This window comes from Drosophila miranda, chromosome 2 (genome assembly GCF_003369915.1).
Source record: "Drosophila miranda strain MSH22 chromosome 2, D.miranda_PacBio2.1, whole genome shotgun sequence".
Taxonomy (NCBI): domain Eukaryota; kingdom Metazoa; phylum Arthropoda; class Insecta; order Diptera; family Drosophilidae; genus Drosophila; species Drosophila miranda.
In genome coordinates this window covers 14,455,085-14,471,517 of record NC_046675.1, presented here as the reverse complement: position 1 = coordinate 14,471,517, position 16,433 = coordinate 14,455,085, and the positions used below count along the sequence as shown (strand labels likewise).

Sequence of the window (16,433 nt, the reverse complement as noted above, 5' to 3'; positions counted from 1 at the left end):
CGTCGCACCGCATAGAGAACGGTAATTCCGATTGCGGCTCTGATTCCTAGCTGGCGGTCTGTACGGTCCTCTCCGAAAAGTGCAGAGTAGAGCCGTTGTAGAGAAAGGAGGTGATTGCCAGTGACATTTTCAGTGACGGTTTGATTCGATCAGATCAGTGGCAAATGCTTGCAAAATAAATACGGTAAATACTTGTACATGTTGTGGGTATAGCATACTTTGCGGCACAAAACAGCTGCAGCAGAGGTGTGTGTACGTGTGTTTGTGTGTGTTCTGCTTGTTTACTTGTGTGGGAGAGAGCTGGTACATGGTGTTGTAAGGGTATAGGTACGGCTTGTAATATTTACAGAACAGCGTGATCGATTTTTGGGAGTCTTACAGTGGTAACCCCAAAAACAAACAATTGGTGATAAGACCTTTGTATGTATGTACGTATGATAAGACGTTTCATTCCACATGGTGTAATCTTAGATTTAGTAGTACTCGCACAAGTGGATGGAGGAGGAGATGTGGAAGACTCCAACTAGTAGTAGTGCGAATGCAATTGTTTAAACATCATTAGAGCCTGCCCATTGACAAACCAATATAACAATAGGGCATTAATAACATTTACCGAGCCGAGAGCGTGCTTGACAAATAAATAAACAAACGACCACTCGAGATAATGAAATTTCGTGGGGAAGAAAAACAACAGAAACAACGGTAAATGCCGCAAAGTGTTGAAGAGGGGCGCCGAGAGCGTAAAAAGTTCCGAAGCTAAATCGTGGAGCTTCTAAAGCTTTTTGCCAAAAATACAAAGAGAGTGCCAGAGGGAAAGAGCGAGCGTTGCTTTACCGTGTAACAGTCGCAGTAGATTTTTATCTCCGTTATATTATTCCATTCATTCCATTCTCTCTCTCGGCGCCGCTCTCTCTGGAGCCCCATCACTCAAATTGAGTGTGCTTCGTCCCTTAAAAATCACACTCAACGAAATAGAAACCACAAACAAAGCACTCAACAAAGCCACTCAGCTCTGTAGGCTTCGTTTTCTCTCGGCTCGGACGGTGGGTATATTGGTGGGCTTGCCTCAATCTTTCAATATTTTCTCGGCCGCGGACATCGACACAACAAAAATTTGTTTTAATCTTGGCGGTTCAGAAAGTTCGGTTCATATATCCCACAAAAATATCAATATTGATAAATTCGCGAAAAAACATCCCATACAAAAATGTTATTCAAATCTGTACGAATATATGTTTAACATTCCATTCCATGATGCTTCATGCTTCGTGTTGCGGGCAGCAGGCAACCACGTAGCGCGTTGCGAGCCACTCTGAGGCGGCAGTAGTTTTCAGTGCGCAAAATACAAGCAAATTTCAGATAAAGCAAAACGAAGACTACTCCAATTCCATTTCAAAGGAGAGCCACAGGCATCAGAACACCAGAACACACCAGCACACCAGCACCAGTACCAGAGTGTTTCTCTTTCTGCCTTTGTGTTGGCCAGCTCTCAAACAAGCACACTCACACAGCCACACACTACACACTCATACCAAACCACACATACATAGATGTATATGTATATGTAGATGCCTGCATGCATATGGCATAACATAGGCAGAGGAAGATATTCATTAGCTGGATTTTCGAATTCCTCAGTGCCCCTGCCCGGTGACAAAGTGAAGTGAAACCGAAAGAAATCTCTCCTAATACTAGTATGAGTAGTATCTTGCAGTTTTCGAAAACTAGCTGAGCGAAATATTGGAAATATTTGAAAAAAATTAACGCAGTGACATGTTGTGAGAGTGGAGTGAAATACCTTCAGCATCTACAGCTGGTAACAGCGCACAAAGGTGAGTATTCGAGCGAGGAGGCGGGATATATATTATATATCCCTCCAGCATTGTTTTGAGCCCCGAACTTTTCCTCCCTTTCACCATTTTTTGTTGTTCGATTTTCGCATTTAACGATTTTTGATGAGCTCCGTGATCCGTAAAGTCTTCAGCAATTTGGGGCACGCACAACAACACGGCAAAAAAGAATGCCCAGGGCCAGGAGTCAGAGCGGTAGCGGGAGTGTCTTACAAATTCATAATTTGTCTGTTTACACAACTCACACATATGCATACATATATACTGATATATATACACGGTCCTGGTCATTGGTATTGGTGGCTTATCGAGTGGTGCCGTCCTCTCCCTGTTGAGCTGTTTTGCTGCTTTGCTGTTTGGGGCTGCCTCAATGTCTGCCCGCTTGGCCCATTTTGAGGCCCATCCATCGAGCGACGGCGAAATGTATATTTTTTTTTTTGTGGGGCACGTAGGCTCCATAACTTCCGCTCGGTCGGCTCACGCGCACACCTGTACCCACTCTCATCGGGACACAGACACACACACAAAACACACACACTATACACAATACATGGGCATTCTTTTTGGCAACCCACACTGAGAACTGAGAGCTGGGGCACATTTAAAATTCTGATGAAAAGACACTTTAATTTTATTTTCATGCTCTGTCTCTTGCCTCACTGCTGTGTGGCGCTCCTCTTTCTTCGCTTCCACTTTCATTTCTCTTGATTATGGTGCCCCCAAGTGGGCCACGAGTGTATGTGTGTGTGCGTGTGTGTGTATGGCATCACTTTTGCTTAATTTGCAGTAGTGCTGCGTATAAATATTTTTCTAGATTTGCTGTGACCCATTCCCTCAGTCAGTCAGTCAGTCCCCATGCCATCCGAAGCCGGGGAGCTCTCGCACACAGCTCGCTTAACTCAACTGTCGATTTATCACACTTAACCCATGCATACACCCCCCATCATCATACACCATCATCAGCCACACGATCATCGCCCTCCTCCACAAACGGCTTATTAGATACAAACGCTGATTAGTTGCCCAGATTCATGAGATTGCGTGCCGGACCCGGCTCAGTGCAGTTCAGTTCAGTTCAGCCCTGCTCTATTCCATGCCACTCTGTTCGGTTCAGTTCGGTGGTTCGGCTTCAATCATGGGGGATTATTTTCATGTCGCATTCAAAGATACCCAGATAGTCACACACACACATATGTATGTTTGGCTGTGCTGTATCTATGAGAGCGCTTAAATGTGTTCAACTATTTTGTTGGGTCTATTACGCCCGATACGGCTGTTGTTTCTGTTCTTTTATGTGAACTGCATTCTAGATTGAGATTTATGTTGCATATGCAACATACAAACATACCATCACATTTCACATTTAATAACATTTTTGTTGTTTTCCCTCTTCCGTATACAATCAAATTTATGAAAAAAGACTTCAATATTTCTCTGAGTTCACATTTTCGACAGTGGGCTTGAAATATGTATAAAATAACCAATTATTGTAAATTTTATTCCTTTGTGGGATTTTGTGAGCAGCAGAATTTTCTATTAAAAATATATCAAAAACATTTTGTATCTCAAATTTTCAGTCCCCAAGAGCTCTCTCAATAGATCTTGTGGTTTTTGCATTGCAATTAAATTATAACAAATGTAGCATTTTATTATAATATTCTGTTGATAATATTTGGTATTTTGAATTTTAAGACACAGTTTTAAACGAGAATTGTGAGAGTTTTTATGGCTTATGTTCAGGTACAAAATAAGCTTTAAAATATTGAATTCTGCCTGATAATCCAGGGAAAACGCCGTTTATAATGCTATTGAAACTCTTTTCAAGCGAAATAAACCTAATGTGACAATAACGTGCCTTCGGGCATTGAACATTTAAATTAATTGCAATGGAATGCCGCCGCATGGACTTCCGGTTATCACCAGCTTATCCCATTCATCCATCCATATCCATCAGTTTCGCACACAATGCATCCAATCCCCACTTGAATGCAATTATCGTCCGCTGCATAGGGAATCGCCGCGACTGGGCAGAGCACGCACTGTGATAGAGAGAGAGAGAGAGAGAGTGAGGAATATGCCGCTGGACTAGAGCCAGCTGCAGTGCATGGGGGATTCGAGTTAATTGAATCAGTTTCAAAAATATGATTAACTCACAAAGGAAGCCATGTGGCGTGGGAACTCCGGCTGCAACTCAAACACGGAGCCGTGAACTCTCCGGGCTTTGTGTGTGTGGAAATCGCTCACACAAAAGCCTAGCCACAAAGCACGGAACTCGGAGAACACACACACAAAACGCACAGAACACACAAAGGAAACAGCAAGAGGGCGCAATGCTTAAAGCGTGAAGCACTTGAGAATTGTTTTGCGTTGCCTTTCGCCTTTCTCCTCTCTCCTCTCTCTCTCTTATTTCCCTTATTTTTCGGCACTTGAGGGGGCTGGGTAATATTTTACGCCTCGTCGAATGCTGAATGCAAAATGGAAGCCACCAAGGAGTTGGCTCTGCGATCATGGGCCCTGCGGTCCCTGCGGGCTGTAGCACTCTTTTCGACTTTATTCGGCTTGCATTCGCTCGCTAATACACACACACACACATATACAAAAATACATACATTACATATATAAATGTAGGTAAACGTATATTCTTGACAGGAAGCACGCAAAAATATGCAAATAAAACGCCATAAAACAATGCGAAGGACAAACCAAAAAACAAACAAACAGAAGAGCATAAAAAGCCAGCAATAAAATTGAAAGAAAGGGGACAGTTTTATACCCTCGGCAAATATGAATATTGAATGACGAGCTGAAGGATTTAAATCTAGAGTTCTCGGGCGAGATTTTCAGTAGCGTCGGTAGCTATATTTCCACATACCTTTTATTCGTATAACATCAAAGTTGTCTTTAAATCTTGTTCTGAATAAACTTGCATAAACTGTAATTGTAAATGGCTTTTGGAATATTTTATTTTTCAAAAATCTAAGTTTAATGAAATTAAACAATAAATGCAAGTTTGTCTTGAGTTATGGTGTGTAGAAATATTCATATCCCCGAGAAGGAGAAGACTAAACCCCCACATATTTCGAGGTCCCATGTTTTGCTATGGCTCGAAAGAGTATGCCGGGATTCAAATCCAGCCAAGTGCCTGTTCCCGGATCGGTACAGACAGGCACTCGTGGAGCATTGTAAATGGGTCCTTGCTCGACCGTTTGAGCAGCATTAAAACGCAATTTTATTGCATACCCTCGGGGGCTCTGGGGCAGCCATCATTGTCTAAGGGGCCAGCGATGACGATGGGCGATGTGCGATGACAGCCCTTGCCAAACCGAGCCAAACCAAAGCAGGACTCACGCAACAGAAACGGAAAGCATTAGGGAAGGACCGCCATCAGCTAGGGGCAGGATCGGGAAAAGGGAATTGTTTAACATTAGTTTTATGCGGTGGTTTTTATTTGTCTGTACTTTGGCTACTTTTATTGGTTTTGTTGCCGCTGCTGTTGCTGTTTGTTGTTTTCTGTTTGCTATTTGCTGTTTGCTGTTTGCGTACCTTCCCCCTGGTCATTGCCTGGCGATAATAACGCGATTTGTTGTCTGCTGCAGTCTCATTAGATTTTATTGGATGTACCAGAGGGATTCTAGGGGGCTGCAGTTAAAGCTGTACAGCGAAACTTGTGGGGCTGGAAGTTATCGGGAGGTTGTCTACTTTATAAGTGGAGTATATGTACAGAATTGAATCATGGGTAATCTCAGACTATAGTTCTGATATACCCTTTTGATTGCTTTCAGGCCAATTTATTTTCTCCCATTATTTGCAAGCCCTTCTGGCGCTTGTTAACAACGAAATGAGTATCAGTGAATGTAAAAATAAGCTCTTATTTTCTACGCCATTTTTACAGGTAGATAATCACCTGCAAGCACACACACACACACACACGCACGCACTCACATACATATGTACGCTTTGAGCCCGGGCCGTGCACTGGGAATAAGCTGCTTGATGTGCGTGTCTCCCTGTGTGCGCGCCCGGGTGCTCTGGCGCCTTGTCCTCCATGGCCGGGCATTAAAAGTAACCCAGGGTAAAATAAAAGCAAGTGCCAAGTGTGGCACTGGCACTGGCTTTTGGCTCTGGCTCTGGCGCGGCGCATGTGCCACTCAAAGGCAAACAAATGCGAAGTTGTGCTGCGTCTTTGGGAATACGCGGCGTATGCGCGATTTTAGTGTGATTGTGTACGCTCAGCCTTTGACTGTAAATCGCACAGTGCTCGCCCTTTTCGCTGTTGCTGCCACTTTGTCAATGCTTTAACATGCCTTTGCATTAATGCTGTATTACGGCCCGACTTTGCACAGCCAACCAGCCGTCAAAGGGGTATTCTCTGGACTGAAGCAGGGCAAGAGGCAGAGGGCATCATAGATCTATCCAAGTATTGCTGAAATGGGGAAAACAATCATTGAAACGTATATCCTATATATTTGTGTATATTTAATAATCATTAAATGTTCATTTACTATTTTCTACACTATAATATGATTTAAATTGTGGAAGCGCGTAATTAATGTAAATCATTATTAATGAGATGATGCCAAATGCGCTTTAGATCGCGAAACTAATGCATTAATTGGAAATTTTCGGTTGATTATATATGGGAGAATATAGTATTTATTCTTAATCAAGCCTAATTATAGGAGTCTGACTAATTGACAAGCGCCGATAATAAAACGCTGTAATTATTGTAAAAAAAATAAAAAAATTATCGATGCGTATGCCAATTAAATTTCCATTTAAGTTCCAACGCGTTTTCCACTTAATTTTCCGCTGAATGTTGTTGCTGCTGCCGTCATTTTTAGCGTGATTGCTGTCATTGTTGCTGTTGTTGTGGCTGCAATTTGGTTGATGCCACAAATTGAATAACTCAGGCAAGTGCACACGAGTGCACACACGCCCAGTGATAGTCCCAGTCGCAGACTCCCTTCCAGGCAGCCCTCGCCCCCACCACCCTGGGCACTGATTATTGTAATAAGCAGCCCAATTAAAACTCTTACGCTTTTATGAACTTAATTATGGCCTGCGACTATCGTATATTAGCATCAGGCTCGAAAACATCAATATTGATTGTCGCCCTTGTTGCCCTTGTTGCTGGCTCCAGCATCGGCTTTGGCTCCGGCTCCGGCTTGGTCGCTGGCGCGTGTCGTTGACGCACAGTTCTCATTATGCGGCCTGAATTATTCTCATATCGAGACAATGTTGCACATGTCGTGTGCATAATGAGCCAAGTATCCCCCCTGGATGCCATACTCGATGATGTTATTGTTTCATGTAATTAACCAGGCTGCGGCAACTTTGGTATTTTGTTGGGCCTTTGTGTAGGTTTCGTGGTCAGCAAGGGACAGGACCCAGCACACACTCTCCGAACACAGATGTTCATACATATTCGAGCATTGTGACGTCACTTGCTGGGACTTATGCCTGGCCTTGTATCGTTGGACCGATGCCCTTTGGCGGTGGCGCCCCAAAGGCAAACGATTTCCTTTCTTGCGTCATTTCATATGAACACAGCATTCACATTTGACATTTTACAGCATCCGCTGAAGCGGGGAGCAGGAGAATGGGGACGAGAACTGAGGGCTGAGATGTATTCATAATCAGCAAGAGACATTAAGGTCTGCCAGGCCATATTTCATCTGCATGGGCCGCCCGGGCGTATACTTAACATTGCAATGGACTCAATGGAGTGCACGAAAGTGGGGAAAATACAAAAATGTTGATTTTTTTTCAGATTATATTCTTACGAATATACGAGTATGTACATTCGTGCATATTTAATTCCTAAAATTTTGGCTGGAGCTGCCGTGCGGATAGCCTCAAGAATGGCAGCTTAAAAGCTCCTATCTCTTATCTTTTATGAGATCCTTGTGAGATTTGCTTCCTCGACTTTTGTCATCTGACTGATGGTCCTAAAGAGTTATTGTCTGTGTTGCAGACTATATCCAATTCATTTGCTGTTCTGACAATTTTTTATTGTTTTGATCTTGTTTTGAGTTCACAAATAATTTATCTGATGTGCCTATTTGTTGCTGTTAAAAACTCAATAGTGCTATAGCATTTTCTGTTGTTTTGTTGATGATATAAGTGCATGCCTATAAGGCATTTCGAAATGCCATCGGATGACTGGATTTTCGAGTGAATATCGACGGGATATTCGATTCAATTATGCTCGTACAGTCGATCTTCCAAGGTTGCCAAAAGAGAACAGCTATTGGTGCCCTATTTTGGATTCTTCTCCAAAAAGTATGCAAATAAAATCAAATACTTGGCGAGTCTCCAACTCCGTCTCGAAACGTATTTCATTCCGCTCTTTTTCTCTAGGTTAATGACTCCATATATTTCATAAACAAGTGCAGGCTAAGAACCTGGAAAAATTCATAAATTAAAAAGAGAGAATGCCATGAATTCGGGTCGAGACTTTCGGTGCACGTTTTCGGGTCGCGAGCAGAGTACGTGGCCCGGGGACCCGGGAAACTGGCTCACAGGTTACTTAATATAAAACATTTTCCCCCAAACATACTACCACACACAGAGACACCAGCACATACACACACTACCACATATCCCTGTGCATGTATGGGCTTTTTGGGAGCAAGACGGTTCAGCTCGCTCAGCTGCTGTTGACTTGTCATTTGCCCGATTATTGATTTTTATTTCGGCTTTAAGTGCAGCACACCCATGGGTAACCCGAGACCCAAGACATCGACACCAAGGGCAGGCAGGACTGGAGACGAGAGGAGAGAACAGGAGGGTTGAGGTGGAGGCGGTGTGTGGGTGTTTCGGTGTATTGGGGGCAGAGAGGCACGTGCGAGTTTTAAGCTCGCCTGCGAAAGATTCGCACATGTCTTCGACTGGGTCTCGGCCTGTAACAGGAACTTCTAGTGGGAGTGGGTGTGGGTGTGGGACTGGGAGATGGCGGTGATATCATCAAGGTCAGTCGCACCGACGCCAACCGAAGCGCCAACCTGAATAAGTCGGGCTAAATTGAGCGCCTCAGCGTTAACGATGCCCGTTGACGGCCGAAAGCCACTAAAACCAAAGTCGTGCACCGGACGTGGCCACGCGGCACTTGTTTAATGCTGGTGCTGCCTCCCATCCTGCATGCCTCAGTCGCCGCAGCCACCACATGCGGCGTCATGCAATAAAAAACTAAGCGCCAGTGCCACAGTCTCCTCTCTGGGCTTCCCCTCTGCTGCCTGCTGTGCATATTTCGCATTTTATTATGGTCTCCATATGAGTAAGGGGCTCTCCCCCCAACCTTCTCTAGAAGCCAGCATGACCCCGATGCAGAAGCACCCAGTGCAGATTGGTTTGGTGAAATATATCTAAGGCTTAATTAAAGCGAGAAAATAATTGCAAAATCACAGCAGAGACTTTAAGTTTAGTTCAGGTTTGTTTCGAACTGATTCTCTTGTAGAGGTACTCGTACTTTTAAAAGGGTTTAATCACCAGAATAACTTTGAGTTTTTCTCTCTTCTAAGCTCTCTTATATGTTATTTCTGGCTAGAAATATCTCACAATTCCGTAGATTTTTAATATAATGATTCCGATTCAGTTTCTGCTGGAAGATGAAGTTCGTGTCATGTTCTGTGCGGCTCCTCATGTCGGGTCATTTGCTTGTCGTGTGGGTCAGGACCCGGACCCGGACCCGGACCCGGCTACGATTTGCGCCACGCCCGTGCATTTATTTTATAGTTTGGCTGGCGCCAGACATTCGCCTAATGGCGCCGAAGCCTGTGATCGGAGTCCCGTCACTTGGTGGCCGAAAAGGTCAAACGGTCAGTGGCAAGTTGACGATGATTGTGCCCCATTAAAGCAGATGGTCATATTTTTCGGGGGTTTAATGATTGTGCGGAAGTTTATTAACCGGAAGGGAGCACAGGCAAATGGCCTGCAAAAGATTAAACACGATTTGAATCCTTAGACATTTTCCAAGCTTCTCCAATCGTGAACAGTTTTCTCTTTGGGTAGTCCCCAGTCCCCGGTCCCTGTCACAATATTGGCCAATAGTACTTTAGGTATTTTGTCCATAATAGACACCTGTCTCTCACACCTCTGCCGTTTGGTATCAATTAAGCGTCGCCGACTGCCATCCCACTGCCAGCCCCCCCTGCCTGTTCTCCTGCCTGCCGCTACCCTCTTCAACCTACCAATTAAACAACACATTTAGACATCGACATAGACATAGACATAGTCGTATACGTATACGTATACGTATAAGGCTGGAGGCACATCCTAGTGAAGGGCATTTCGTGCCTCTCTCGTGAGAGTCCGTGTTCAACGAAAAATATAAAGACAATAGCAACCTATCCAAAATAGGTAAAAGAATGTAAAAGAAAGTGTTTTCCCATTGAGTTCTTGGGAAAATATTCCCAAGATTTCACCCAAAATTATTTATTAATACAAAAAGTCGTGTCTGATTGAAAATTGTCGTCCTGTGGCAGCACTTCCATCTCTAACAGACACGTGCATATGTACCTATGTGTGTGTGTATGTGGCAGAAACAACATTCACGGCAAACATCAAAAACCCGTCCCGTGCCGCCGCTCCCCTCACCAAGCAATCACCCTCTGGTGTCTCTCATCTTTGTTTTTGTTTCGTTTTGCCTTTGTGTTGTTTACCCTTTGGCTTTTACCGTTCGTTTTGTTGTTAGCCAAGTTTTTTAGCATTCGCCAAATTTTGAAAACAAAAGATGGGGGGGGGATGGAGCCAAACAGAGAGAGAGAGAGATGGGGAGAGCGAGTTGAATGGGAGCAGCATCGAGGTCGAGGAAGGCTGCCAAACCTTTATCGTTGTTGCTGGTTCCCCCTTTTGACCTTTGGCCAACGAATACTGACCCAGGCAGAGCCCAAACAGAGAGAGGGTGGAGTGGTGGACTGAGGACTGAGGACAGAGTGTCGCCAGCTTGCTTTTCACCTGGTCCTGGTGCTGGTCCTGGTCATGTCCTTGTCATCATCGTCATCAGCAACGTTCTCGTGGCGCGGCGAAACTTTTGAAATTATAATTTAATTTGAATGTCATTAAAATTGTTCGCGCTTCTCTCTCTCTCTCTCTCGCCCTCCCCCTCTGTCTCGCTGTCTCTCTGGCTTTGTCTGTTATCATATCCATGACACCACCGCTGAGGGGTCGCCAAATGGGGTATTCATGTGGTTTCCATGGAAAAGAAAAATAAAGCAAAGCTGAAAAAGCCAACAGCCACAAGAAAAACTATGAAATGTTTATGCAAAAAATCCTTCCACGGCGTCAACAGAATTTTAATTAAAGAATCCGATTATTTCAATGCAAAATATACTGCAAAAATATAAAAAAATAATTAACAATTAATTCAGGTTTGATTTCCATAGGGGGGAGTATTATTTTCTGCTTTGGGTCCTGAAAGGAGTGGTCCCCAATAGCTGTGGGAATTTTCTGTGATGCTGCTGCTGTGAAATAAGCTCTGCCATCTCCATGCAGTACTCATACTTTAGAAGCTTTCAGTTGCTCCTTGAGCCAAGTTTGAAGCTGCAATTTTATGAAAACAGTTGGCAAGAAAAATTTCCCGTGTCAGCTGAAACTAAGCGCTTGAATTGTGTGCTGTCAGCCAGGGAAAGCCATCAAATGAAATAAGACGAAGAAAAGTGCCCCCCCCGCCGTGCCACTTAAAAAACGACTCGTTTTCATGGAAAGTTTCAGTCAGAAGGGGAAATGGCGAGGGTAGGGGAAAGAAAACTGCTGCAGCCACAAGAAATTAAGAAAATATTCACTTAGGTCCGGACAGGTCTTATCTACTCGGGACCAGGCGCTGTTGACAGAGCCTGTATGCCTGGATGCCTCGATCCCTGGATGGGGACAAAGATGGCCGCCCCAGCGGAGGAGTATGCGGTGCAAAGCAGAAATGAAAATGCAAAGAACATGTAGAAAATTGAGCTAATTTAGCTGAAATGTGCAGGGTCGCCGGCAGTGGGAACGGAATTAAATTGGCAGCCTGTAAGTCAAGTCGCATTTCGGTGGCGTCTTAATGCCATTTTAATTGTGCCGCAAAATAACATTTAAATTACTGCGGCGCCACCGGAGAGAGAGAGAGGGGCTGAGACAGCAGCTGGGGAGCTGGCGAGCTGCTTAGCATAAGGTGCAGTTGGGCGCCCGGAGGAGGTGTGGCAGTGGAGTTATTATACGGCCCCGTCTAATGGGCCGCCAGCATGCAAGGCTCTGGTACTGGTCGCGGCTCAATTTGGCTTCGGAAGTTGCTGCAACTGGCAAAGGACACGACGCAGGAGCCCGGGCGCATCAAGGACATGGCAGGGTTAAGCTACTGCCTGCGGCAAATGTTTGTTCGTTCGTTTTTCTGTTTGTATTTCCCCTCAAACTGCAGGCAGCCTCCCGTGTCAGCAGGACATTGAAGGTGGAACAAAATGACATATTTATAGAGCAGAGCACACACAAACATTGCCAGAAATTGGCAGCTTTCCATTGGTTTTGCCTAATTTGTGTGCGGCAGACAGTTGGCTTTTCAGAGTGATATTTGTATGAAAACTTTGCCTGTTAACTTTCCCTTAGTTGTGCATACAGTACACACTCGACAGAGACACCGAAACCCCCCTCAAAATAAGAACTTTCAAAGAAGCACACCAATTAATTACGAGTATGAACCAGTAAAAAGACTTCATACCGTGTGTAGAGGGGCACCGAAGAAAGCATATCCGACATGAAGATGTAGCCTAGAGCTATATATGTATCTATAAATCGAAGAAGTCAGAAAGAGAACCGCAATCATTATAGGTTATGTTTTAAAAATGTTTCGTTGAAAAATGTCGGTTTTACGGATAATCTTTGGTGATAATAAGAGAACAATTGCGAATTAAGCTAGGCTACAAAACGTACTTACTTTTATAAAAATTGTGGTAGGATGGTAATACCTATCAGTCAGTACGGAAGCGCCGTTCTAACCTATAACAGCCAACGGCATCCCTAGGTTTTATTAATAATCCATAAATGCGCGGTCACACTAAAGAAAATACCGAATATACGGCGAGAATATACTGAGAAAAGCATGGAGATCGACGCTCGATCATTCTAAATGACGCATTAAAGAAAGGGAAGTCCTTTCCGGAGAAATAAAGATATAAAAGTGCATCTAAGGGGTAACTTTGCTTAACTCTCACAAAATATGGTCCAAAATATCATATTTTTGGGATAAACTCACTAAATTTGTGGGAAGTTTGAAGGTTTTAGGGAATATCCCAAGTTGTAGAGTGATTTTGCATCTTATACAGAGGATTACTTTGTAAAATTGAAACTTTAACTTAAAACTAAGGATATATGGCTAGTACTTCATTGCAATACATTAGAACTAGTGGCGAAGAACTCCCTGGACCCCTTATATGACACGTATAGCAAAAAGTACGACTGTTTGTGGGGCAACACATACTGCGAGTTGCTAATTAGTTCTCAGTGCTTGTATGTATCTAAAGTTGAGGCCTGGAAGGCATGTTATTGCGTTGCATTTCCAATTAAATCAAGTGACCGACCCCTCAATTTACGATTTCTTGAATCAAGATGTCGGCTGGGCCATAAAATATTTGCATAAATCGGTCAAGTGACAGTTTTATGACAGCATATATAAGAAATTATGTTTAACGACGTTTCCGAAAGCTTGAAGGAGACGAAACAGCCTTAGAAAACGATATACGGATCTCGAGAGCAGCTGTGAGCTGTGAGTGGCCCCAATGTGCAGGTGGGGTGGGGTGGGGTGGGGAGGGGAATGGGGCAGCACTCGGAAACTTTTGAATGCAAGCCGAGACGGTGGATGGGGTCTGTGGGGGGCATTTGCATCTCTGCTGAAGTGGTAAACACACACACACACACACACACACACTGCACACTGATGCAGACATTTGTACGACAGAGACAAATGCAAACACACTTAAATACTGTAGCATACAAACGGGGGCAGACGACGACGAAGACGAAGCACCAGAGGAGTCGACTTGTACTTTTGTGGTGACAGCAGCAGAAAAGTAGCAGAAAGGCACCGGAAAAAGCAGCAAAAAGAGAGCAGAGAAAGAGAAATTAAACAAACCTCGGAGCACACGCCCACTGCTGTACCAACTGGCAGGAAACTAAGACAAATACCCTAATGCCTGTCCTTTCTATTTGCAGTTTAAACACACAGAGAGGAGCAGACCAGAGAGATCCGACCATCAGACCATACCGGAACGGAACGGAAAGGAAAGGAAAGTCAACCCGAGGAGAGCCGAAGAGAGCCGAGGAGAGCCGAGCCGAGCAGAGCAGAGCAGAGCAGAGCCGAGGGTAGGCGCAGGAAGCGCATAGGAAACACCGCTGCAAAAGTGCAACAGCTGCACAAAGCCAAAGCCGTACACCCTGACTTCAGTGGAATTCCAAGAGCCCAGTCCCCAGTCCACAGTTCCCAGTCCCCAGCCCCGAGCCACGTCCTAGGCCAGGCCGAAGGGAGACCGAGCAAAGGCTTTGGAAGAATGTTTAGTGCAAGACACATACGGCAGCTTCAAGTGGCAACTGTGGCAGCAGCAGCAGCAGCACCAGCAGCACCAGCAAGCACAACCGGATAATAGTCCTTCGCCGATGGTTGCGTAGTGGGTTGCAGTAGTGCAGATGTAGCAGAGAGCAACAGTCGAGTCGAGTTGCCAACATTCAGAAGAATACTCAATCCGCCAAATCCCAACAACCAGAAACCGCAAAACCAGAGCCGTTCAACATCGACCGTAAGCCGTAAGCCCCGAGCCCAAGCCCAAGCCGTAAGCCGTAAGCCGTAAGCCGCAGAGCCAACTGCTACTGCTAGCCGGGCCCCAAAGACGAGACCATTTGCAGGTGACGTCACAGCGTCAAGTAGGACACAGGACCGCGCGAATTGCGCATCTGCTTCCGGCGCTGCCGCGCATCCGCGTCATGGGCTCCCTTCAGCACAGCCTCTTCTATGCGCTGGCCGCGGCGCTGCTGATACTTTCGCTGCACCTCTCCGGCGTCTGCGGCGTCATCGATCGCCTGGTGGTGCAGACATCGTCGGGGCCGGTGCGCGGCCGTTCGGTGACGGTGCAGGGCCGCGAAGTGCACGTCTATACGGGCATCCCCTACGCCAAGCCGCCAGTCGAGGACCTGCGCTTTCGCAAACCGGTACCGGCGGAGCCCTGGCACGGCGTCCTAGACGCCACTCGACTATCTGCGACCTGCGTCCAAGAGCGGTAAGTCGGGGGATTGTTGGTGGGGTGGTGACTGTTGGGCCAGGGTGTTCCACTTCTGCAGCTGACCCAGAAACAACAAATCGGAGCCCGGCTGCAGTTGCAGCACGGTGTTGACCTAACTGTTGCTAGTGACGTCATGCCGCATGCAAAATGCCGGTCAAACAAAAGACGACAGCCAGAGGGGTCGCCTCCAAGTTTGCTCTGCAGCCTGCAATTGCATCGTGTTTGCATTTAATTATTTACGACCGACAAAGTCCTGGCCGAATCGCTGTTGGGAAACTCGTAAAAATGACAGCCGAAATGCTACAGAAAACTATTAATGGAAAAGAAAAATGCCAATCTGTTTAAGTAGAAAGATTGCTTTTGAAGTAGTCGCAAAGTTACCAAACATTGAGGAGAGGAGAGTCACCGAAGGGCCATCTCCTAACGTTTGGAAGTGCTTCAAAGATAAATCAATTATGCTAGGGCTTAAGGCATTTAAAAGTTGAATTAAATATTTTTGCGACTGTCAGGAAACTATTATTTAATATCTCTTTGAAGGAGAATCTCTATGTTTTGTATAATGCGATGCATTACCATAATTTTGTACCCAGGTTTATTTATTTTGGCATTAGTTCCTAACAAATCATAAGCTGTGGACAATTATAGTGGTTTAAGTATTTTTGTCTGAATTTAACAATTTAACGGCAGGCTAATCCGATTCATAATTGAATAGAATACCATTTGGAAATCGAAATGCAGTTAGCCAATTTGTGTGCCAACTAAACAATCAACAATAAATAGCCAAGCCCCATTAAGATTGTTTAAAATAGCAAAATTGCTGGCAGATATACGAGTATATTTCGGAAATGTTTAATGCCATTACTTTAAATTCGTGAAATATTTTTTTATTTTTTCTTGGGTAAAATATGTAGGTTTTTATAAACGAGTTTATTGGGAAACTAATCCAGTTTTTCATTTAAGGGAAAGAACAATACATCACAGGTGATGAATACATAGAATTAAGGGAATATTATTGTAGGGATCTTGTAGGGAGATTCAGTGGATGGCACCTTTTGAGTCTTCTTTTTCTTGGCTGGGTTGTTGGACGTCTGGCTAGTCCATTAGGACATCCTTCTGCTGCATGAAGCTTCCATCACCCACTTTAGGAACCTTTAGATCCCTTTCGATGTCCCTGTTTATAATGTACCATATTCGCCTTAGGATCTTCGATTGGATAGAACTAGAATTTTATTTAAATTATTTGTTGCCGCAATTTAAAGTGCGTATATCCGGATGGGACCTACGATGGCTTGTTTCTTGAATTGAATGGATTAACTATTTATGATTATGCCTGCCTGAGTCTACT

General features: G+C 44.6%; 1 protein-coding gene across 5 annotated transcripts in view; it reads left to right on the top strand.

Annotated features, from left to right (window-relative positions):
* Positions 1-16,433, top strand: part of LOC108156800 (acetylcholinesterase) — a 40,744-nt gene continuing 24,311 nt past the window's right edge. For 2 of the 5 annotated variants that reach the window (XM_033389090.1, XM_033389089.1), the window contains exons 1-2: positions 1,084-1,832; positions 14,028-15,085. In XM_033389090.1, the coding sequence (XP_033244981.1) occupies positions 14,793-15,085 (293 nt within the window). In that variant the 5' untranslated portion in view covers positions 1,084-1,832; positions 14,028-14,792. Of the gene's footprint in view, positions 185-1,083; positions 1,833-14,027; positions 15,086-16,433 lie in introns of those variants that run through there. The other 3 variants (XM_017288482.2, XM_017288481.2, XM_017288483.2) reach the window with 3 other exon arrangements.